General features: G+C 50.1%; 1 protein-coding gene across 1 annotated transcript; it reads right to left on the bottom strand.

Annotated features, from left to right (window-relative positions):
• Positions 1 to 1,704: 1,704 nt before the first annotated feature.
• On the bottom strand, positions 1,705 to 13,509 carry LOC105489019 (UL16-binding protein 1-like). Its single transcript, XM_011753583.3, has 5 exons — positions 12,828 to 13,509; positions 6,565 to 6,828; positions 6,075 to 6,350; positions 5,281 to 5,415; positions 1,705 to 4,046 (listed from the first exon to the last, which is right to left on the bottom strand). The coding sequence occupies exons 1-4, from the start codon at positions 12,910 to 12,912 to the stop codon at positions 5,303 to 5,305; spliced, it is 738 nt and encodes a 245-aa protein (XP_011751885.2). The 5' UTR covers positions 12,913 to 13,509; the 3' UTR covers positions 1,705 to 4,046; positions 5,281 to 5,302.
• Positions 13,510 to 22,871: the final 9,362 nt, after the last annotated feature.

Raw genomic sequence — 22,871 nt, 5'->3', positions numbered from 1 at the left:
AAATGAGTACATACATATATAAGAATATATGTATGTACTGAGTGTATATATATATGAGTGTGTGTGTATATATACATCAGAGTGTGTGTGTGTGTGTATATATATATATGAGTTTATTAGGGAGAATTGGCACACAGGATTTCAAGGTGAAGTCCAATGGTAGACCGTCTGCAAACTGGGGAAGAGGGAAGCCAGTAAAGGCCAGTCCAAGTCTGAAAGCCTCAATACCGGGGAAGCCCACAGGGCAGACTTCAGCCCCCACCAAAGCTCCCAGAGCCCCCGGAAATGTGAAACTGCTGGTGCAAGTCCCAGAGCCCTAAGGCAAAACAACCTGCAGTCTGATGTTCAAGGAGGAAGGAAGCAAGAACCCCCAGGGAAGACAGAGAGAAGCCAGAGAGCTCCGCCCACAGGGTCACCCCACCCTCTCCTGCCTGCTGTCTTCTAGCCCAGCTGGCAGCCCATGGTGTGATATCCGCCCACACTGATGGGGGTCTTCATCTCCCAGTCCCTCGACTCAAATGTCATTCTCCTCTTGCAACACCCTGACAGACATGCCCAGAAAGAATACATTACCAGCCACCTAGGCATCCCTTAATCCAATCCACTGGCCACCATCAGAGCCCCCCAGGCCACACTCTCATCCACACTCCACCCCGACTCCAGCTCCCTGCGCTCTGCCTCTGGCAGGGATAAAGGATCCAGTCTCTCCATGTCTTCACTGTGATTATGATGACAGCCATCCTACTAGGTGTGAGGTGGCATCTTCTTGTGGCTGTGATTTGCATTTCTCTAATGGCTATGGATGTTGAGCCTCTTTTGATGAGCTTAGTGGCCAACATATACTTCTCCGGAGAAATGTTCATTCAAAACCTTTCCACATATTTGTATTGCATTATTTCTCTTTACAATATTGAGTTGTAAGAGTGCTTTATATGTTCGGGATACCAGTCCCTTACCAGGTATATAATTTGCACATATTTTCTCCATACTCTAAGTGCATATGGTGGGGTTGCACAGTTGCAATGATAGCTTTTAGCCAATGCTTTGAGAATCTGGGTTTTCCCTAGAAAGAGACCTCAGCAGGTCAAACAATGACAAGCCCAATGAATGAGGCTTATCCAGGGTGTTCCAGACAGGCCAAATAGAGTTCTCTGGGGCTGGGGCTTTTGAAGGGCTCCAAACCCCACGTGCTCTTCCAGCAAGTGGAGACTGTGGCCTTGCAGCTGTCAGTGACATGGGGAATCCAGTGTTTTCTGGGCATAATAAATCAGGATGTACTGTGCAAACAAGAAGTAAAAAGAAATGTTAGGAGGAAGAATATAAATTTTCAAGTACGAGTTCGGAAGTACTAGAAAAAAAACGAGGAAAAAGGCAAGGCTGGCTTGGTTGTAGTTAACCTGATGGAGAAACGCAGCTGTCTGCAATAGAGGGCTCGAGCTGTTAGGTTCCTCTGCAATGCCGAGAGCACCTCTACAACCGGCCCTACATCATCCTCTCTGTCGAGGCTGAATGCAGCTCTTGGGCCTTCAGTGCCAAGGAAGCCACAGTCCCAGACCAGAGGAAGGGCTGAGGATGACAGTGGAAAAGGAGGTGGTGGGTGCAGAAGGAGAAGGCCGACAGCAAGGATTTCCTGAGGATAAACAAAAATGTCACTTGAAAATGGAAAAAAAAAGTAAGGGTATAAAGAACAAGATGGAAATCAACTGTAATTCCATTATGGAGTGTTTAATTTTAGGGTTTTGGCACTTTTGCATATAATTATTATAAATTATCATCATACAAATTTTTATACAATTATCATCATACGACTTATGATTATTTTAAGTGACTAGAGTTTATCTTTTTGAGCTGGGTTTGGGTTCATAGTGCAGAGTTCTCTCACTTTGGTCAGTTAACCCCATTTGTTTTTGGCCTTGCGTCATTTTATTTTATGTATTCATCTTTAATTTCAACCTATAAAATGAAAGGACATAAACAGGTTTTTCACATGGGTGGATTTTGGGAGGCTGAGGCTTGGTGTCCCAATGATCCCATCACCTAAACAGTAAGCATGGTACCTAACAGGTGTTTTTTCAGGCCAGGTGATCCTTGTCTCTCTCCGGTCTGGTCATTTCCAGCATCTGTGGTTCATGTGAATTCAGTGTTTAGCTGCCACTTTCAAATGGGAACATGCAGTATGTGGTTTTCTGTTCTTGCATTAGGTTGCTTAGGATAATACCCTCTAGTTCCATCCATGTTGCTGAAAAGGACATGATTTTTCTGTGTTTCGTGGCTGCATAGATTTCCATGGTGTCTATGTACCACATTTTTTTTCATTCAATTCACTGTTCCTGGGCACTTAGATTCTGATTCTGTGTCCTTGCTAGTGAGAATAGCACTGCAGTGAACATATTGGTGCATTTGTCTTTTTGATAAAATGAATTCTTTTCCTGTGGATATATCCTGAGTAGTGGGATTGCTGGGTAGAATGGTAGTTCTATTTTAAGTTCTTGGAGGAATCTCCAAACTGCTTTCCATAGTGGCTGAACACGTTTGCTTTCCCACCAACAGTGTCTATTTCCTTTTCTCTGCAGCCTCACCAACATCTCCGACTTTGTGACTGGTTAGAGACGGTAACTCATTGCAGTTGTGATTTGCACTTATCTGATGATTAGTGATATTGAGCACTTTTTCATGTTTCTTGGCCAATTTGTAGGTCTTCTTTTGAAAAGTGTCTGTTCATGTCTTTGCCCAATTTTAATTGGGTTTTTTTCTTCTTGCTTGTTCAATTGTTTAAGTTCCTTGTAGATTCCGGATATTGGACCTTTGTCAGATGCATACTTTGCAAATAGTTTCCCCCATTCTACAGGCTGTCTATTTAGTGTGTTGCTTGTTTCTTTTTCTGTGCAGATTTCTTTAGTTTAATGAGGTCCCACTTGTCCATTTTTGTTGTTGTTCCAATTGTTTTTAGTGTCTTCTTCATGAAATCTTTGCCAGGCGCTATGTCTGCATTGGTATTTCTTAGGTTATGTTCCAGGATTTTTAGTTTTAGTACTTACATTAAATCTTTCATCCATATTGAGTTATTTAACATATATGGGGAGAGCTAGGGGCTCAGTTTCCTTCTTCTGCATATGGCTGGCCAGATATCCCAGCACTAATTTTCAAATAGGGAATCTTTCCCACATTGCTCATTTATGTTGAAGATTAGATGGCGGTTAAGTGTACAGGTTTATTTCTGGGCTCTCTATTATTTTATTTACTAAATAAAATAATCATGAATGTAATATTTTCATATTAAATAATTAAAAATTTCTACAACAGGCACTGTGGTTCATGTCTGTAATCCCAGAGCATTGGGAGGCCAAGGTGGGAGGATTGCTTGAGACCAAGATTTGAAGACCATCCTGGGCAACATAGGAAGACCCTATCTCTACCTAAAAATAAAACAATTTGCCGGCCCTGGTGGCGTGTGCCTGTAGTCTATTCTAGAGGCTGAGTCTAGAGGATCACTTGAGCCCAGGAGATGGAGATTACAGTGAGTGATGCATATGCCACTACTTCACTCCAATATGGTTGACAGAATGAGAAACTGTAAAAAGCCATAAAAATAAAAAGGATTATCACAATTTTTGGTCACTGCATGGAAAGGATCCCTGAGGTCTAAAGTCCAGCATGCTATTTTACTAGTGATACTGTTTGGAAGAATAAGGTCATGCTTCAGAGAAGTGTCTGCTTTTCCACAATCAAAGAAGTAGAAAGAAAATGCGTTTTGCTGGGATTTCTTGTTCAGTTAAAACTTGTGCAGGAATTCCATCCGTTAGCACTGAGAGAAAGTGGCAGAAGACGTTAAGAAAAATGGCTGCTAGGATCATCAGCAAAGGTAATGAGTGGCATGAGACGCTGAGTCTACAACGTCCTCATCATCTCCTGGGGGCCTGTGGGCTTGCTAAGGCTTGCACTCCTGCTTTCCAGAAAGGCACAGTGGTGAGTAGACAGGCGACCTCCCTGAAGGGAGAGCAGGAACCAGAACAGGCTAACAGAGGCTTCTTGATATCATCTTCCACCTTCAGAAAAGATGAAGCGTTGGTTTAAGTGGCTGAGAAAAACCTGGGTCTGTTGTCCTGGGTGATCCCTTCCAGGCCCTCCCCATTTCGGAGCCTCTCCCCCAAATAAGGAACATGTATTTCCCTCCAAACCTACCCTTTGCTCTGCAGCCTGTCCCAACCTCCACCCTCCTTCACCACACCACAGAGCCAGCTCAGGTCCTGTTACAGCACATGAGGGCTCAGAATTGAGGCTGGTAATGAGGGTTGTGCACCCCCAGGGAGGGCCTGCTCCCCCTTCTCACGGAGGGGTCTAGAGGACCTGGGGGAGCGCTGTCCAAAGAGAGGTCTTTGTTTCCGTGTTCCCTGGCCTTGGGTGGGCTTGCAGGCAAACCTCCTTCTTTCCCCTTTGCTCTCAACCTCTCCTTTCCCTGGGAGCTGCACCCATAGCTTTGAATGGGACTGCCCCTGCCCCGCCCCATTCATTCCTAACCAAGTTCAGTGGTGGGCATGGAACTCCAGCAGCAGCTCAGCTGCCCTGCCCGAGTCCACTCTGCTCCAGGCAGGGCCATCAGCTGGCTCAGGATCTGGAGTGTGCAGGAGGTAGAATGGCAGGGGCATCGCCCCAGGACCCGGCCAGGAATCCCATGGGTCCAACGGGCCTGGTTTTTTCTTGAACCTCAGTCCGGACATGCTCCACTCTTCACCTTCTACCTTAACTGCTGGGACCTGAGCTGCTTTCTCTGGGAATGCAGCCTTTGGAATTGGGTGGGCCAAGGCCCTCACAGCCTCCTCGTCCTGGGATTCTCCCAGATCACTCTCTTTGTAGCCTTCTCCAGGGACACCCTTTCTCTTGACATCCTAGGTGAAGTGGTCACGCTGCTCCTCTCCTACTGTGCAGACTGCCCATGCCTGAGTTCCTGCTGCCTGCAGGCCACATACCGCTACCCTTCCCAAATAGGAACCTGCTCTGAAACAGGCCTGAACTGGCTGAACCCTCTCAAGCTCAATATGCCTTAAGCCTTGGTATGGGCCCCTCCCTTTCCCTCTGGCCTCTGACAGTGAGAATCCATCAGAACTCAAGGTTGAGCTGCCCAGGTCATTGCCAACAGGCGACACCAGGTCTCATTCATCTGTCTCATGTCAGGATGAGAAGTTCCCGGCCTCTGGGACTCTGGGAATTCTTCCACATCCTCCCATCTCTCCCATCTCACCCATCTGCCCCTTGCTCCCCTCCCAATATTGCCCACATTACCTGTCAATCTAAACAACTCTCCTCAGCTGCCAGCTAGAATGAAGCAGAGGAGGATGATGAGGAGGAGCCTCCAGGGAATGAGGGTGGTGGCCATGGCTTTGGGGTGGGTTGTGCCTTGGGCCACAGTGGGTGGTTCTGAAATGGAAACATAGGAGTGACAACCCTTGTCCAGGCCCCAAATCTTAGGAGATGCCTCCTCAGCTCCTGCCACCCCAGATCATCCTAGAAGGCAGACCTTTTGTCCTCCTTTGCTGTGGGGCAACCTCTGGGACAGGTCCTGCGGTAGGAAGGGAAAGGGGGTGTCCCCTGTCCTCCGGGAGCTCACACGGCTGCTGAGGGAAGCAAGGTGACAGCACAGTCCACCCTTCTGCTCTGGCGGAAGAGGAGGTGATGCCCCAAGGCCAGGGAGGGGAGGGTCTTGGGCCCTGGCATTGGAGGTGATTTTGATGGATTTACAGAAACAGACGAGGGAAGAGGAAAGAAAAGGCGATTCTAGGAGAAAGGAACACTAACGAAAAAGATATGGAAACACTATGACACCCACAGATTCCAACTTGGTGAGAAATGCACCGTGGGTGGAGCAGAAGCAAGTGCAGGGAGGAAGAGGAGTCAGGAGGAAGAAGGCAGAGGAGGATGAGATAGCACAGGCATGCCAGCACACCCAGGAGGAGCCTCTCATGAGGGGGTCATGTTTATACTCACTCAAACACTCACACATGCACTCACACACACTCACACACTGGGCTGATAATATACGAACTCAAGACAGCTTCCTTTTTTCCCCTCTCACTTACTTGTTGGATCCAGCATTTGTTCCCAGTACATCAAAAATTCTTCAAGCCATGTCTTACAATCCCCCATTGAAATCTTCTGGAAGAACGTGGTCACCTCCGTGTTCTTCTCCCACTTCTCTTTCATCTTCTTGGCTCCAGGTTGAAGCGCTGTCCACTTTCTGTTGTTTGAGTCAAAGAGGAGGAACGTCTGTCCATTGAAGAGGAACTGCCAAGATCCTCTGCCGTGTCCTTGGGCTTCGTGCTCACAAGACATCCGGGCCTGCAGAATGAGGGGCTCTGCCCCATTGGAAAGAGATCAGTTCTGATCTTGACAAGTCCTGAGCCCCACCCTGCTTCCTTTCCTGGCTCCTGGACTTGCTCTCTCTGCTGCATCCTGCCCATGCTTCTCAGCCTCTTGTGTGACACAAACTTCTGGTTTATTTTTTGCATGAAACCAATAAATGCCTCTAAGTCACTACTGTATCTGTTCCCTGGGCCATTTTAAACTTACCAATGGGCATTAAATTCTCCACTTGAATGTCAGGCAGTTGCCCTTTGAGGAAATCCACCACGTCTCCTAGTGTTTCAGTTTGTTTTTCCCAGGTTTTTGTGACATTGACTTTCTTCCCCAGAGAAGCAAAGGCTTTGGCCTTGTGGTTAACACAGTCATAGTGAAGAAAAGGCCTTTCATCCACCAGGCCTTGAACTGCACACCATCGTGGTTCAGGTCTGAATTTAGGAATGATGATGAAATCATAGCAAAGACAGTGTGTGTCTATGGAAGAAAAACAAAGGAGGGGGTTAGTGTGGGGGGAAGTGGAACTTAAATCCCCTCCTCCCCCTTATGGTGACTGCAAGTGAAGGCCTCTGAGGAGCTGGGCTGGCAGAGCAAGATGTGCCAGCCAGGACTGTCATGAAAACTAGCTAATGAATAGAGCGTCTCCCTTGCTTGAGTACATGGAGGGGAAGGTTCCTGTGGCCATGAAACCACATGTCCCCTCCAGACATGTCCCACCTGCTCTGTGCCCACGTTGGTCAGCACATGACCTTGTCATGGAGGTGCCAGGCCTGCTGTGGCAGGAAAAGGCCTGGATGAGAAGGACCCTCAGCAGCAGTCCATGTGGACTGCAGGAGGCGGGAGAGGGTGTGGGAGCTGCCCTGGGATGCTCCAGCGCAGTGGACGGAGGGGGGGGCAGTGAGGGCAGAATTCAGTTTTGATAAGCAAGTGATTATTGTCACGGGTCACAGGATTTAATACGTTGGCAAAGCCCTGGTGAAGTCGCCCATCTGCTATAAGCATGAATTCCTGGAACCTTGGAAAGGGATGGTTCACAGGGCAGGAAGTGGAAAATCCAGAACTTCTAAGTCAGGGTATAGAGGAAAGAACCAAAAGGCTCAGAGAAGCTCCCATGCCAGAGTGGCTGCAGTATGAAAATCCAGAACGATGTCCATCCTCTGGGCTCATGGGATGCCTGGAGGACTCCTGTTTACTGAGCATATAAAGAAGGCCCTGGGATAAGGCAGCAGACTGTCAAGAAGCTCAGGGATGCCTGTTGCTGAAGGCCGGGATTGGGGGTAGGAAATGCTCTTCCTGAAATGGGCTCCCAGTAGTAATGGTGATGGAAAATCCTGAAATAAGAGATCTCAATTGGAGGCCGTCAACTGTCAGGAGGAAGGAGGGTGCAATGATGGAAATAATTAAATAAGTCACAATGCTAGCTGGGGACCTCAGCCATACAAAGGTATGCCCATGGCTCATAGAACAAAGGAGTCAAAGATCCAAAAGAAATGGAAACTCAACCCGGATACTGCTAGAGTTAAATAATTACAGCAAACAAAGATAAAACGCAAGGATGGATGACCTGGAGGCTGAAAGGAGTCACCCCAGGAAATAACTGAGCTCCTTTGCCCAGCTTTGAGAACTGAGCCACATCTCAGTCCCAGAGTCCATTACTAAAAGGAGCGCCCAGAGGCCCTGGTGGGCTCCTTCAACCTCACAGCAACTGCAATGACTCCTTCAGACTCTCTCACAGAGCCAGATAGGCATTCACTCTGGTAAATGTACACCATGAAACAGCAAATACCCAGACATTCCTGGTGAACAGTGTGTGGTCTGACCTTCTCCCAGGGACCTGAAGCATTAACTTGCTCCCCTATTACTCATGAGGTGCATTTAGGGCAAAGTAACAGACGGACACCTGTGTCAGGTCCAGCTTAGAGGGATGTGCTGGGTTCATTCGATGATAATTTCACATTTCCTGGATTTGTACCAGGAATGGATAGTGTTTGTCGTTAATGTAGTAACTAGTGTAGGTTGTGCTGGTCATATGACCTCCCCTGTCACTATTCAACTCTGCTCTTGTAGCTGGGATGCAGCCATAAACACTCTCATAAGGGGTGTTACTGGACCTACCAATATGGCTATTTGACCCTGGAGTCCCTAAGATCCCAGAGGCATGTGTGGTTGGAAAAGGTGCTATGTGGATTTCACGGCAATTGCCAACCACAGAATCACAACAGGGTCCCCTAGTGCTCAGAAGCAAGGCTGTGCCACTCAGAGCAGCAAAATCCCCTCACTTAAAAGTGGCTCCAAGTGTGGTTCTGGGCCCTGGTGGAGATGAGCCTCCAGCTATGGGAGGGCAGTGACTACACAGCCTCAGAGCTGCCCATCACACGGTGGCTCCTCACCCTTTAGGTCATTAGGAAGATAGGCCCAGCAGTGAGAAGACGCAAGTGGGTCTCCTGGGATGGGCTGGAGCAGGGCCACAGGGAACCAAGAAGCTGCACAAGCAGTTGGCCCTGATCCCCAGGACACCGCATGGGTGCACCCCTCACCCTCAGCTCACACCTGAGGCTTCAGAGAGGGTCCCTGATCGCCCCAAGGGACCAATGATGCCCCCCAGCAGCAAAGGAGGGGGGCATTGACCCCAAACCATAGAACCTCCACTCGCATCCATCACATCCACACCACCCAGAAGCCACAGGCAGGGTTGGAGACACCTGTGACTCTTTAATTTACAGCACTTGGAGATGACACCCTAGGGGATGGGGAACCAATTGCCAGGACACAGCATGTGCCCTCATCTGGGGTCAGCAACCTAGGATGGTGTTCAGATGTGTTCTCCCTTTTATCTGCAGGTTGCCGTTGCCTGCTGCTGCTCTACAAAGGGACAGGACTTGACACACAGAGAACCCATGGCCAGCAAGGACCAAAGTGCCTTCAGCCTTTCCTTTCTAGAAAGGGTTTGCTGACTCCTGCCTGCGTAGTGACTGTTCTATATAACCCTATCTCCCCAGTAGGAAGAACAGGTGGGTCTGGAACCCAAGGGAAGTAGTGGGCGCCTCTACTCACCGGTGCTCCCAGGGTCATCCTGGGGGAAATGGTTCTTCCCATCCCCCCTGCACTAAGTTCTGTGGAAAGCGTGGGGTGTGTTTGCTGGGGTGTGTCCTCAGGCAAAAGGGGAGAAGGTGCTAGTTGGTGGAGGAGGTGCTAAGGGCTCCTTCATGGATGGGGAGGTAAGGGAGGCCTGTGTGGTGACTGGGGTGAGCTGAGACGGAGAGTGAAAGGATGCGACTTCGGTGGTGAAAGTGAATGGTGAGGGGAGGAGTAGGAAGTGTCTGGTGAGCCCCTGGGTGCAGGTGAGTGTCTGCCCCAAAGTGTAGGGGGAAGTTCCAGGGCAGGAAGCCCTGGAGGTGCTGGAAGGTTTGTGTGGTGAAGAGCAGGTCAGAGCAGAGCAGGGCTGTGGCTGGTGGGGGGCCTGTGATTGCTTCCCTGTGGAACTTCCCTTCACCCCTGTCCTGACCCCAGCTAGGGTTCGGGGATCTGGTTTCTCCTTCCCTAGGGCGAGTGGGGCTCTGGGTCTGCACCAGGGAGGGTCTGCACCAGGGATCCCCGCCCCACCTTGCCCTCTGTAGCCCTTTGGCCCCTCCACCCTCCTCGGATTCCTTTTCAGCCTTCTTTGACGCTCCCCCTGGCCTGCGGGGCTAGCAGCAGCTGCAGCAAGCCGACTCGGTGGAAAGGAGCCCCAGAGGGGAACTGAGTGCCTTCAGCTGGGCATGTTCAGGGAGATAGCGACGTTCGGAGAGATCGCAATGTTCAGGGAGGCTGCAATGCTCAGGGGGATCGCGATGTTCGGGGTGATCGCGATGTTCGGGGAGACCGCTATGTTCGGGGAGACCGAGGTGTTTGGGGGAACCGCGATGTTCGGGGAGATCGCGCTGGTCCATCCAGCAGCCTCCTGGCCTACAGGGCAAGCAGCAGCCACAGGAAGTGGACCCGGCGGAAAGGAGCCGCGGAGGAGAACTGAGTGTCTTCGGCCTGGCATGTTCGGGGAGATCGCGATGTTCGGGGAAACGGAGATGTTCGGGGAGACCGTGATGTTCGGCAAGACCGGGATGTCTGGGGAGACCGCGATGTTCGGGGCAACGGCGATGTTCGGGGGGACCTCGATTTTCGCGGAGATCGCAAAGTTCGGGGCGACGGCGATGTTCGGGGGGACCTCGGTTTTGGCGGAGATTGCAAAGTTCGGGGAGGCCGCGATGTTCGGGGCGACGGCGATGTTCGGGGGGACCTCGATTTTCGCGGAGATCGCAAAGTTCGGGGAGACGGCGATGTTCGGGGCGACGGCGATGTTGGAGGGGACCTCGATTTTCGCGGAGATCGCAAAGTTCGGGGAGACGGCGATGTTCGATGTTCGGGGAAACCGCGACATTCGGGGAAACTGCGACTTTGGGGGAGATCTCGACAGTCCGTCCAAAAGCTTCCTGGCCTGCGGGGCAAGCAGCAGCCGCAGGAATCGGACCCGGCAGAAAGGAGCCGCGGAGGGGAACTGAGTGGCTTCAGCCGGGCATGTTCGGGAAGATCGAGATGTTCGGGGAGATGGCAATGTTAGGGGAGATCGCGATTTTCCGGGAAACCGAAGTGTTCGGGGAGATCGCATTGTTCGGGGAGATGGCGATGTTCGGGGGGACCACGATGTTTGGGGGGATCGCGATGTTCGGGAGGACAGCGATGTTCGGAGAAACCGGGATGTTCAGGGAGACCGCGATGTTCGGGGGAACCGCGATGTTCGGGGAGATAGCGATGTGCGGGGGAACCGGGATGTTCGGGGAGACAGCGATGTTTGGGGAAATCGCGTTGTTCGAGGACATGGCGATGTTCGGGGAGACCGGGATGTTCGGGCGGATCGCGATGTTCGGATAGAACGCGATGTTCAAGGAGATCGCGCCGGTCCTTCCAGAAGCTTCCTGCGGCAAGCAGAAGCCTCAGGAAGCCGACCCGGCGTAAAGGAGCCGCGGAGGGGAAGTGAGTGCCTTCAGTCGGGCATGTTCGGGGGGATAGTGATGTTCGGGGAGATCGCAACGTTTGGGGAGACCGCAATGTTTGGGAGATCGCGCCGGTCCATCCAGAAGCTTCCTGGCCTGCGGGGCAAGCAGCAGCCACAGAAATCGGACCCCGCGGAAAGGAGTCGCGGAGGGGAACTGAGTGCCTTCAGCCGGGCATGTTCGGGGAGACCGAGATATTCGGGGAGATCGCGTTGTTTGGGGAGATGGCGATGTTCGGGCGGACCGCGATGTTTGGGGTGACCGCGATGTTTGGGGTGATCGCGATGTTCGGGGAGGCGGCGATGTTTGGGGGGGCCGCGATGTTCGAGGAGACAGCGATGTTCGGGGAGATCGCGCCGGCCCATCCAGAAGCCTCCTGGCCTGCGCGGCAAGCAGCAGCCGCAGGAAGTGGGCCGGACGGAAAGGAGACGCGGAGGGGAACTGAGTGGCTTCAGCCGGGATGTTCGGGGAGATCGCTATGTTCGGGGGGATCGCGATGTTCCGGGAGACGGCGATGTTCCGGGAGACAGCGATGTTCGGGGAGATCGCGATATTAGGGGACACAGCGATGTTCAGGGAGACCGGGATGTTCCGGGGGACCGCGATGTTCGGGGAGATTGCGCGGGTCCTTCCAGAAGCCTCCTGGCCTGCGGGGAAGCAGAAGCCGCGGGAAGCAGACCCGGCGGAAAGGAGCCGCGGTGCGGAACTGAGTGCCTTCAGCAGGTCATGTTCGGGGAGATCGAGATGTTCGGGGAGATCGCAACGTTCGGGGAGACCGCGACGTTCGGGGAAACCGCGATGTTCGGGGAGATCGCGCGGGTGCATCCATAAGCTTCCTCGCCTGCGGAGCTAGCAGCGGCAGCAGGAGTGGGACCCGGCGGAAAGGAGCAGCGGAGGAGAACTGAGTGCCTTTAGCCGCGCATGTTCGGGGAGATCGAGATGTCGGGGAGATGGCAACGTTCGGGGAGACCGCGATGTTCGGGGAGATCGCGATGTTCGGGGAGACCGCGATGTTTGGGGAGATCGCACCAGTCCTTCCAGAAGCCTCCTCCTGGCCTGCGGAGCAAGCAGCAGCCGCAGGAAGCCGGCCCGGCGGAAAGGAGCCACAGAGGGAACTAAGTGCCGTCAGCTGGGCATGTTCGGGGAGTTCGCGATATTCTGGGAGACCGCGATGTTCGGGGGAACCTCGATGTTCGGGGAAACAGGGATGTTAGGGGAACCAGGATGTTCGGGGGGACCGCGATGTTCGGGGAAACGGAGATGTTCCGGGAGACCGCGATATTCGGGGAGACCGCGATATTCGGGAAGACCACGATGTTCGGGGAGACCGCGATGTTCCGGGAGATCGCGCCAGTCCTTCCAGAAGCCTCCCCTCCTCTGAAACCCGCTGCAGTCCACAGCCCACCAGGTTTGGACCCCGCCCCGCTTAGGCTCCATCCCCGAACTCACCGGCCCGCCCTGCCCTGGACCAGCCGGACAGCAGGTGCAGAAAGGAGAGGCACAGAAGGAACGCAGGGCTGGCGGCCGCTGCCATTGCAGACCTGGAGCGGAGGGGCAGGAGGCGCGGTCCACGTGGAGTCTTGCTGATGAATCGCTTCCGGGCTCCCAGGCCTGCTAATTATAGAGGCTGCCTAGCCCCGCCCCTCTTCGCGGCACCCCGCCCCGGGGCGGGCTGGATCCACTGGGCGGGATCCTAGCCTGCCCTTGTTAGGAATGCTCCACCCCGTCACGCTGTCATCTGGCAGCGGCCTGGCTGATGAAACTTTCCCCTCCAACCCGCCCCCGCGGCTTGGTGGCGGCTTGCACAGGCCCCGAGCGGGCCAGGACGCGATTCATTCCATGGCCCCATCACCTAAGTTTTCAACACAGCATTTATCATTACCACAATGTAAACACGCACAGGAAGGTGAAGAAACTTGCACAGGCATACTCAGTGGCGGCGGTGTCTCCCCGTCACCGCCTGCGCCAGCGACACCCGCCCTCCCTCTGCCGATGTCGCGGAGTCCCCGCCCCTCTCCGTTCAGGGCGCAGCCGCTTCCCCAGTCCGGAGCGGACCTTCTTTGCCTCTCCACTAAAAGCATGAGGTCTTTGAGTATATTCTATATCCCTTCATGAATTCTGGAAAAAAAAAAAAGAAAAAAAAAAGAAAGCCCTGGAGGCCTACAGTGATCAATCATCATGTGATCAATTGTGTTTCCATGGAGAGCAGAAGCCGAGGGAGGGGTCTACGCATGCGTGGGGCTCACTTTGCCACACACCTTCTCGGTCCAACCACACCCAAATCCATGGCTGCATCGGCACCTCGGCTCAGTCTCTGGATGGTCACTGCAGCCATCCTCAAAGGGGCAACCCGAGTGCATCCTTGTCTCAGTCATCATGAAACCATCTAGATCTGTGGGCAGAAGCCAGAGGGAGGTGGGGAGCCCAGTGGCCCTTGGCCTCAAGGGAGGGCTTAGCCTGGGGTGAAGACTGGGCAGAGCCCCTGAGTCCCACTCTGTCCCCAGCCACTCAGCCGGTTCCACTATTGAATGAGAAGAATAGGCACAGACCTCCCACTCGCACAGTCTTCATGTGGGGAGACCTTCACCTGGTGACCATCAGTCCCCAGGGTCCTGAGGATGTGGGAAAGGGGAGGAGGCCTGGACCAAGTCCAGGACCTGTCTATGCTTCAGGACAGGGACATGGGATGGCAGTCATCTCTGTGATTGAGCAGGGACACAGGAGCCAAAAGGTTCTGGCCTGAAGCACTAGAGCCTCTGTCCGGGAGGGGCCATGTGAAGGATAGTCTAGAGGACAACAGACACAGGGGGGTGGGCAGTTCTCAGATTTGGGAGGGGCATAGCTTGGTGGGTCCAGGGATCTGTGTGTGAGAAGAGCCTCCCATGTACAGGGCTGAGGGCAGGAGCCCAGGTTACTCCTGGGAGGAGGCCACTGGGAAGGCCCTGGCAGCCCCACCCCTGAGGCTGGGTGACCTGGGTCAGTGACTGAGGGAACAGGAAGAAAGCAGGAGGAGGCTGGCAGGAGAGCCCCAAGCAGGACAGCCAGATGACAGGAGGAGGGGCCTCTCTGCACACCTGGGCCCTGGTGCCTCACCCCTGCTGCAGGCATCTGGCCACCAGACTCAGGTCTGCCCATGATGGGGATAGAAGTGGCTCAAAAGTGACTGTAATGGCTGTGATCTAGAGATCTTGCATTCAGACGTGGAAGTCAGCTGATACGGTGGCTGAATATTCCTGTGCAAGGTTCTTCAGCTTTCTGGGCATGAATGTCCACATGTGGAAAAATGACGAATGCTACAAACACAGATGAAATGAGCAGATTCTACAAGGAACCTTGTCCTTGCACATGCTAAGCACCCAGGGCAGGTCTCCTATTTCAGTTGTGAGCCCTGTTGCCCTCCCTAAAGTCAGCAAATGCCAGGCCCACCCTGAGGAGAGCTGGAGCTCTGAGCCCAGGCCGTGGCCTCTTCATGGCCCTGGGGGTGCTGTGAGGGGGTAGAAATGAAAGCAAGACCCACCATCAGGACTCAGGCGTGTTTTTCAGACCCACAGAGGATGATTTTTCTCTCCATCACCTGGTGAGCCTGACATGATTTAAGGGTGGTTGGAGGCTGAGTGAACCAGAGAATGAATGAGACATTTGTGGGAGTGAATGGGGCTCAGAGGAATAGCACAGGTGCAGAGGGGAGTTTGAGCCCCCCAGGGGCCTGAAGGTGGCAGCATCGAGGTTGGAGATCTCATGATTGACACAAGTTGGTAATACTTTTTTGCCTTTTTTTTTTTTTTTTTTTTTTTTTTGAGACAGTCTCGCTCTGTCGCCCAGGCTGGAGTGCAGTGGGATGATCTCAGTTCAGTGCAACTACTGCCTCCCAGGTTGAAGCGATTCTTTTGACTCAGCCTTCCGAGTAGCTGGGATTACAGGCATCTGCCATTGTGCCCAACTAATTTTTGCAATTTTAGTAGAGACAAGGTCTCACCATGTTGGCCAGGCTAGTCTCGAACTCCTGGCCTCAGGTGATCCACCTGCCTCGGCCTCCCAAAGTGCTGGGATTCTAGGCCCCTGCATTACAGCCACTGCAACTGGCCACAACGTGGAAATTTGAATGCCCACCTAGGTGTCCACAAAGATTTTCCAAGGAAGAGTAACTTTGGTTTTCAACCAGTCTGGGGGTGCTTCATCAGGATAGAATCTTCTAGAAAACATAGTGTGATGATGGACAGCAAACTGCTGTCTTCATCTGGTTTGATTGAGCCTAGAGTGCACCAGGGCCAAAAGAATCTTGCCTTTTTTTGTTTGTTTGTTTTGTTTTGTTTTTTTTTGAGATGGAGTCTCACACTGTTGCAGGGGCTGGTGTACAGTTGCACAATGTCAAGTTGCTATACTCTCCACTTCCCAGGTTCAAGTGATTCTCCTGCCTCAGCCTCCCAAGTAGCTAGGATTACAGGTGCCTGCCAACACACCTAGGTAATTTTTTTGTATTTTTAGTAGAGACAGGGTTTCACTATATTGGCCAGGCTGGTCTTGAACTCCTGACCTCGTGATCCACTCGCCTTGGACTTCCAAAGTGCTGGGATTACAGGCATGAGCCACAGTGCCCAGCCAAAAATCTGTGTTTTAAACAAAGAAGGAACGAGTCTGAAAGCGGAAATGGAAATGGGAAAAGATAAGGGGGCCAGGAGGAAAGAGAAGGAGAAAAGAAGGGTTGGGGTCTGAGAGGGAGCAAGAATCCAAGCATTTCCAGATCCATGGCCTGGAGTTGCAAGTGGGCAGGGCGGGGCCACTGGAGCTGTGACAGCCTTGAGGGCTGGGGTGACTCATGCAGGGGCCCTGTGCTTCCTCCAGGCATGTCACACCCTGGGCTCCAGGTCCCCAGTGGCACAGTTGCTGGTGCAGAGTTGGGTGTCTGCCTCCAGCTCTATTCCTGCTACCAGGCTGGTCCGGAGTGGGTCGGGTTGGCGAGTTCCAGGCTGGACCCTAAGCAGGGGTCCTGGGCCAACATAGGAAGTCTTGGACTGTAGGGGTGCGGGGGGTCAGGAGAAGGGGGGGCTTCTGGAAGTTTCTGAAGGTCTCCCTGGGATTTAATGCGGCATTGCCAGCTGGAGCCAGCTTGGCATGGGGAGAGAGATGTGAGACTGATGAAAAGTGTGCAGCCTGATTTAAACCAAATCCTGAGCCCTTTCCAAGAACAATAAAGCATATTGTAGTGGCTAAAACAAACAAACAAACAAAGTAGCCTTTCTTGAGAGATACAGCACCTATCATTTTTAAACTTTACATTTAACATTGTCTTTTGAAAATAGTGTATATTATTTGATATTTTAAAATCCAGCCTGGGAGTTTCAGTGATTTATGTGATGAGTTTAGTAATTCACCTTTATTGTAATTATTACTGTTTAGGATTTAGCTATGCCATCTTTTTTGTTTGTTTATTTTAAGATACGGGGTCTTCCTCTGTTGTCCAGGCTGGAGTGCAGCGGCGTGGTCATAGCTAGCTGCAGCCTCTAACTCCTGGGCTCAGGCCATCTTACTGCCTCAGCCTCCAAGTAGCCAGGACTACAAGCATGCGCCACCCACTGGGCTAGTTTTCTATATTTGTTTGTAGAGATGGGGTCTGCCTATATTGCTCAGGCTGGACTTGAACTCCCGAGCTCAAGCGATCCTCCCACCTCGGCCTCCCAAAGTGCAGGGATTACAGGCATGAGCCACTGTGCCCGGTCCACGTGTATTTATTGTGTTTTTTATTGCTGGTATTTCCCCCTCCATACCTGTGCTCCATTTAGTATACCGAGGTTTTCTTTGGTTGGTTAAAAGTTATATATTCTAGTTTTCTTCTCAGGGTGGCCACCCTTAACCTATGACTCATACCAATAGGTATCACATTTATTGGTATTAACGGTTTCATTTTATTCCTAATTTTAGAAGTATCAGCACATTTTCCTATTCCTTTCCCATGCCACCTCCAGCCCCATTTTCCTGATATCTTTCCTAGCTGTAATTCTCGGTTACTCTTAGCTACACTTCCTTGTTTCTGTGATCCTAACTTCACATTTCCCTTGTTGTGAGATAACAGTAATCTGGAACAGATTCTTTGGTCACTTGTCCTCCTCGGTTCTCTTTTGGCATCTCCTGTGTTTCTCTTGCTATTGAGGTACCTTCCTCTAGACTATTTCCAACTTGGATCTTCAGGAGGCAAATATTCTTCAGGTTTTCTGTTTTGAATAATTCTGATACATGATGGGCAGGATTCAGCAACTGCCCCCTCAAGTTTCCTGTACCTTTTCTAGAATGATATGTTCTAGAAAACACTGATAATAGGACAACTAGCTGCTGTCTTAGCCTGTTTGTTTGAGCCTGGAGCGTACCAGCAGCAGGAAAATCCAGTATTTTAAGCAAAGAAGGAATGTGTATGAAAGTGGGAATGGAAATGGGAAAGGAAAGGGGGCCAGGAAGAAGGGGATGGAGAGAATAAGGGCTGAGGACCTAGAGAAACCAGCTACTAGTCTAGGCACCGCTAGTCTAGGTACTGTGAGTCTAGGCACCGCTAGTCTAGGCTCTGCACAGTCATAAATAGAGAGATTTTCCTGGATTCTCTGAGTGGGCCCAGTGCCATCACATGAGCTCTAAAAAGCAGAGAATTTTCTCAGGCTGGAGCCAAGACAGATGCGTCCGATGTCAGAGAGATTCTAAGCATGAGAAGGATTCCATGCACTGTTGCTGGCTGTGAGCTGTGGGGGCCGTGAGCAAGACTGCAGAGGGGCCTCTAGGAGTTAGGGAAGGGCTGCAGCTGACAGCCAGCAGGGAAGCTGGGACCTCAGTCCCACAGGTCCAAGGACTGGATTCTGCCAGCAACCTGAATGCACTTGGAAGCAGATGTGTCCCAGAATCTCCCAATCAGAGCCCAGCAGGTGGATACCTTGATTTTGACCTTGAGGACTGGGAGGAGAGAAACCAATCAAGCCATCTCAGGCTTGTGACCTAGAGGATTGTGAAATAATAAAGATGTACTGATTTAAGCAGGTAAGTATGTGGCAATTTGTTATCACTGCAACAGAAAAGATGCCTTCCTATTTAAATGAGAATTTGACTGGATATAAAATTCTAGGCTCAAGTTCTTTTCCTTCATATTTTAGAAATAATACTCCGTTGTTATCTTGCAACCAGGGTTGCTGTTGTGTAGTCTGTTTGCCAAGTGTTTCCTTCTTCCTTCCATTGTTTCCCTGGGGTAATTTGGGAAAGGGAGCCAGAAGCCTGAGCTTATTTCCTGTCTTCATCCAGTGAATTTGTACCATTCCAGGCTGTTAATCACAGTCTCAAGGAGGTAGAGAATAGTTTCTACTTTAACCTACCCATTCACAGATGCACTTGTAGATCAGACAAGCTTACTGTTTTTCTCTTATTCGACTAGTGCTAGTCTTCTCTCCTCCTATTTTATAAATATTAAACTTATTGAGATGTAATTTACAGACAATACTTCTTTGTGAACATAGGAGCTTAAAGTCTCTTATATTTAGGAGTATATTGAAACATGTAGGCATTTGCTCATATTATAAGGCATGTTCCCAGGTTATAAACATTAAATAGATGAATGATATTACTTCAGTCATATATCATCTTACCAACCTGTCAATTCTGTAGAAAATCACGTTTCTAGCATTACTTGCTTCAGGTTTTCAGAAGAGAAAAACAACAATGTTTTCACCGAACATTGGCTTTTAAACAAAATGAATGCTAGAACTATGTTAAATTCATTTACTTCCTATCATTTCTATATTTCATAGATTTCATAAAATTGGCCCACAGTCTTAAATTTATTATAATTATAACAGAAATCTTAGTAAAATACTCCATCCCTTTCAGTTATTGGAAACACTAATGAATTCTAGACTTAAACAATAAATAGCACATTGTAGAACAGCAGTACTGTTTATAAACTGAATTCAGTTGAGTTAATCAGACATGACAAGATATTTTTATGATTTTAACAAGCTTAATGAACAATGTTGAATAGATTTAAACACTTTTTAAATAATATATCTAAATGGTGTGAATTATGGTAACACTGCCTTTGAGAAGAAATCATGAATTTTGGATTTAACATATAGGATGGCACCCTAGGAAAATGTTAAAAACTCAGGAGAATTGTACCTTTAAGAGTGGAATTGACTAATGAAAATATACATTACCACAGTCACCTCCTGGGATGCCTAGACATTTACTTATGATGCGAGCATTTTCCTGCCTAGAAACAGCAAAACTGACTGTTTAGCTCTAACTGGCAGGCCCCACAGGCCATAGCAACAACAGAGTAAGAAAACCAGGAAAATTTTTTGCTCAATGGTTTTTTTTTTTTTCGTTTTTTTAAAAGCCATTGAAACATAGTAAGCATAGTTATTTTTAAATCCCTCCCTGATAATTCTAATTTTTTGTTGTTTTTTCTTTCTTTCTTTCTTTCTTCCCCCCTTTTGTTTTTTTTTTTTTTTCTTTTTTCAAACAGAGTCTCACCCGATGGCCAGGACTGAAATGCAGTGGCATGATCTTGGCTCACTGCAACTTCCATTCCCTGGGTTCAATCGATTCTCGTGCCTCAGCCTCCTGAGTAACTGGGACTATAGGCGTGAACCACCAGACCCAGCTAATTTTCATATTTTTAGTACAGAAGGGGTTTCACCATGTTGGTTAGGACGGTCTCAAACTCCCGACCTCAGGCGATCCACCCACCTGGGGCTCCCAAAGTGCTGGGATTACAGGGGTGAGCCACCGCACCCGGCAAGATAATTCTAAAATCTAAAGCTGCAAAGTCTAACCCAGCAGTTACTAGCTACGTGAGGCTATTGAGAGCTAGCCTTAACAACTAGTTTAAACTGAGAAGTACTGTCAGTATACGGTGCACACCAGATTTCAAAGGTTTAGTATAAAAATGTCAAATGTCTCATTATTCATTTTTCCATTGATGACATGTTGAAATAATAATTTTGGTTAAAAAAATTTAGTTAAAGCATATTGAGAAAAATGTTGTAAAAACGTATTTTACCTGTTTCTTTTTATTTTTTCAATGTGTTCACTAGAATATTTAAAATTCCCTGTGTGGCTCACACTTGTGGCTTGCATTATATTTCTATCAGAGTGCTGATCTAGAGGTTCCATGTGTTTTCTGTCTCTGTTGCACATTTCAGCTGGTTCTTGTTGTTGCTATCTTACCTCCCTATGTGGTTAGTTATCTTCTTCTACCTTCTGGATACAGTGTTTTAAAAATTGCTGTTGACAGAATATAAAGTGTAGGATGGGCTGGGCATAGTGGCAACCGGGGCGAGTCATTCTGCCAGGCTTGGGAACTCTGCTACTCAGGAAACTTTTCTCATCACCGACCCAAATCCTGTCCCAGATGGGAGAAGCAGTGAGTGCTGTGCCTAGGCTCCCTGCCTTCCCAGTGCTCCCAGCATCACACCAGCTCCTCCCCAGTTGCTATGGGGTCCCGACTCTCCATGTTCACCATACTCCCAAAATTGACTTCCCATCTTCACTGCCCACCAAGCATCATCCCAGCCCCTCCAGGGTCACTGCCTGACCAGGTGGGGGTTGGGTGAAGAGGCAGAGATCAAGACAAGACACCTGGTCCAGTTTGACTTTAGGTTCCTCTCTGAAACGTGACTGCATTCCACATCCTCTTCCTCTGGCATCCTCAGCTGGGAGGATGTGTAGGACTGTGTAGAATCTTGGCGGGTGATGACCAGTTCCTGCAACCGTGGCTTTTCAGCTACATTGATTTTTCCTAAAACGGACAAACAGACTGGCAACAAGTTATGGAAATACTGTCTTCCTTACTAACAATAGAGATGTGTACATGTATCAATGATGGTTTTTAAAACAAATATAAGCCCATAGGCACTCTACTGAAAGCAGATTCTATCTCAAAATAACACACGTTCAAGATCTTCCAATACCCACACATATAGATTGTTTTCCTTTTTATCTCTGCACGACATTACACAGAATGACTGCAGCACAACAAATGTAACCAGTGTCTGTGTGTGAAGATCCAGATGGTCTCCAGTCAGTTACTTTTACAGAAACGAAATGCTGCAGAAACTGTGTTTCCATGAATCTCAATTTAATTGTGTAGAATAAATTTCCAGACACAGAATTTCTGTGCAAATTAATGCACTTTTAAAGCGTCTCATGTCACGGGATGGTAATGTTGGCAACACTCTTGTCTGTGATTGTGAAGACCCAGCTTGGGCAAAGGAGGGTGAAACAACCACTATAAAGGGAGGGGAAACTGAAGGACAGGGTGACAGGTTTCATCAAGAGTAAAAAATATCCAAGTCTGAATTAAGAATATCTATACATATGCATTTGAAATGGCATAAAGACTCCCTGGAAAGATTCAAAGAATCCAATATTGTCTTATTCCAGGCTGTGGCCAACGAGAGTGGACCCAAACAGGGGCGGGGGAGCCTTTCACACATGACTTTTCATGGTTTCGATCCTGAAACAGGTGAAAATATGTAGGTGAAGTAAGAAAGAGTGGGGCCAGGAGGCCCAGGGAGGGTCACCGGATGGGCTCGCCTGATCTGTTGTGGGCCCCGAGGGTCCTGGGACGGAGAACACGAGCAGAGGCGTGCGGGGCTGCCTCAGTGAGGAGGCACTGGTTCTAGATATCTACCAAACGGTGTTGTCACGGGGGGATATTATAGGCGATTGCTGATTTCAACCACAGATGACTTTGGGGGAAAGTTCCGCTCCTGGGAGTTTCAGTTTCCACCCCTCCGCGTCCTCTCTGGCTTCTGCGAGCTCCGCCCAGGGCGTCTGCTTCGCGGGAGCTCCGGACCCAGGTCCCGCCCTGTGGAGACCCCGGAGTGGGTGCCCCGCTGCCGGCCGATACCCCCGGGCCTCCGGGTCCACAGTGTCCGGAAAAAAACGGCCTTTCGAAGACCTGGGATGACTCGCTGATCGCGACAACGGACCCGCGGTTCCCGTGTCAGAAGAATCAAGGAAATGCGGGGCCTGGTGGGGAGAGGAGCACGAGGTTCCTGCTTCATCCTCGCCGGGACTTTATGTTTTTAAATAATATATCTAAATGGTGTGAATTATGGTAACACTGCCTTTGAGAAGAAATCATGAATTTTGGATTTAACATATAGGATGGCACCCTAGGAAAATGTTAAAAACTCAGGAGAATTGTACCCTTAAGAGTGGAATTGACTAATGAAAATATACATTACCGGCTCAGTGTGTAGACCTCACCGTCCCGCTCGAATCCATGGGGCTCCGACAGTGTGAGCCCCGCGAGGACCCCCATCCTCCTTGCCCTGGGGCCGCTACTAGGTCCTGAATGTCCAGGGTCCGGAAGGGGCGTCAAGTTGTCGCCTCCTGGATCCCGCCGCTCGCAGTCCAGGGCTCCTGGTTTATAAGCTGGGCTGGGGGCCCGGAGCATGGATGTCATGGGGCAGAGAAAACCTTGGGTTGGTTGGAAATGAAGGATGGGAGGGAGAA

Source organism: Macaca nemestrina, chromosome 5 (assembly GCF_043159975.1).
Source record: "Macaca nemestrina isolate mMacNem1 chromosome 5, mMacNem.hap1, whole genome shotgun sequence".
Lineage (NCBI taxonomy): Eukaryota > Metazoa > Chordata > Mammalia > Primates > Cercopithecidae > Macaca > Macaca nemestrina.
The sequence above is the reverse complement of the archived record's forward strand: the minus strand, read 5'-3'. Positions and strand labels throughout refer to the sequence as shown.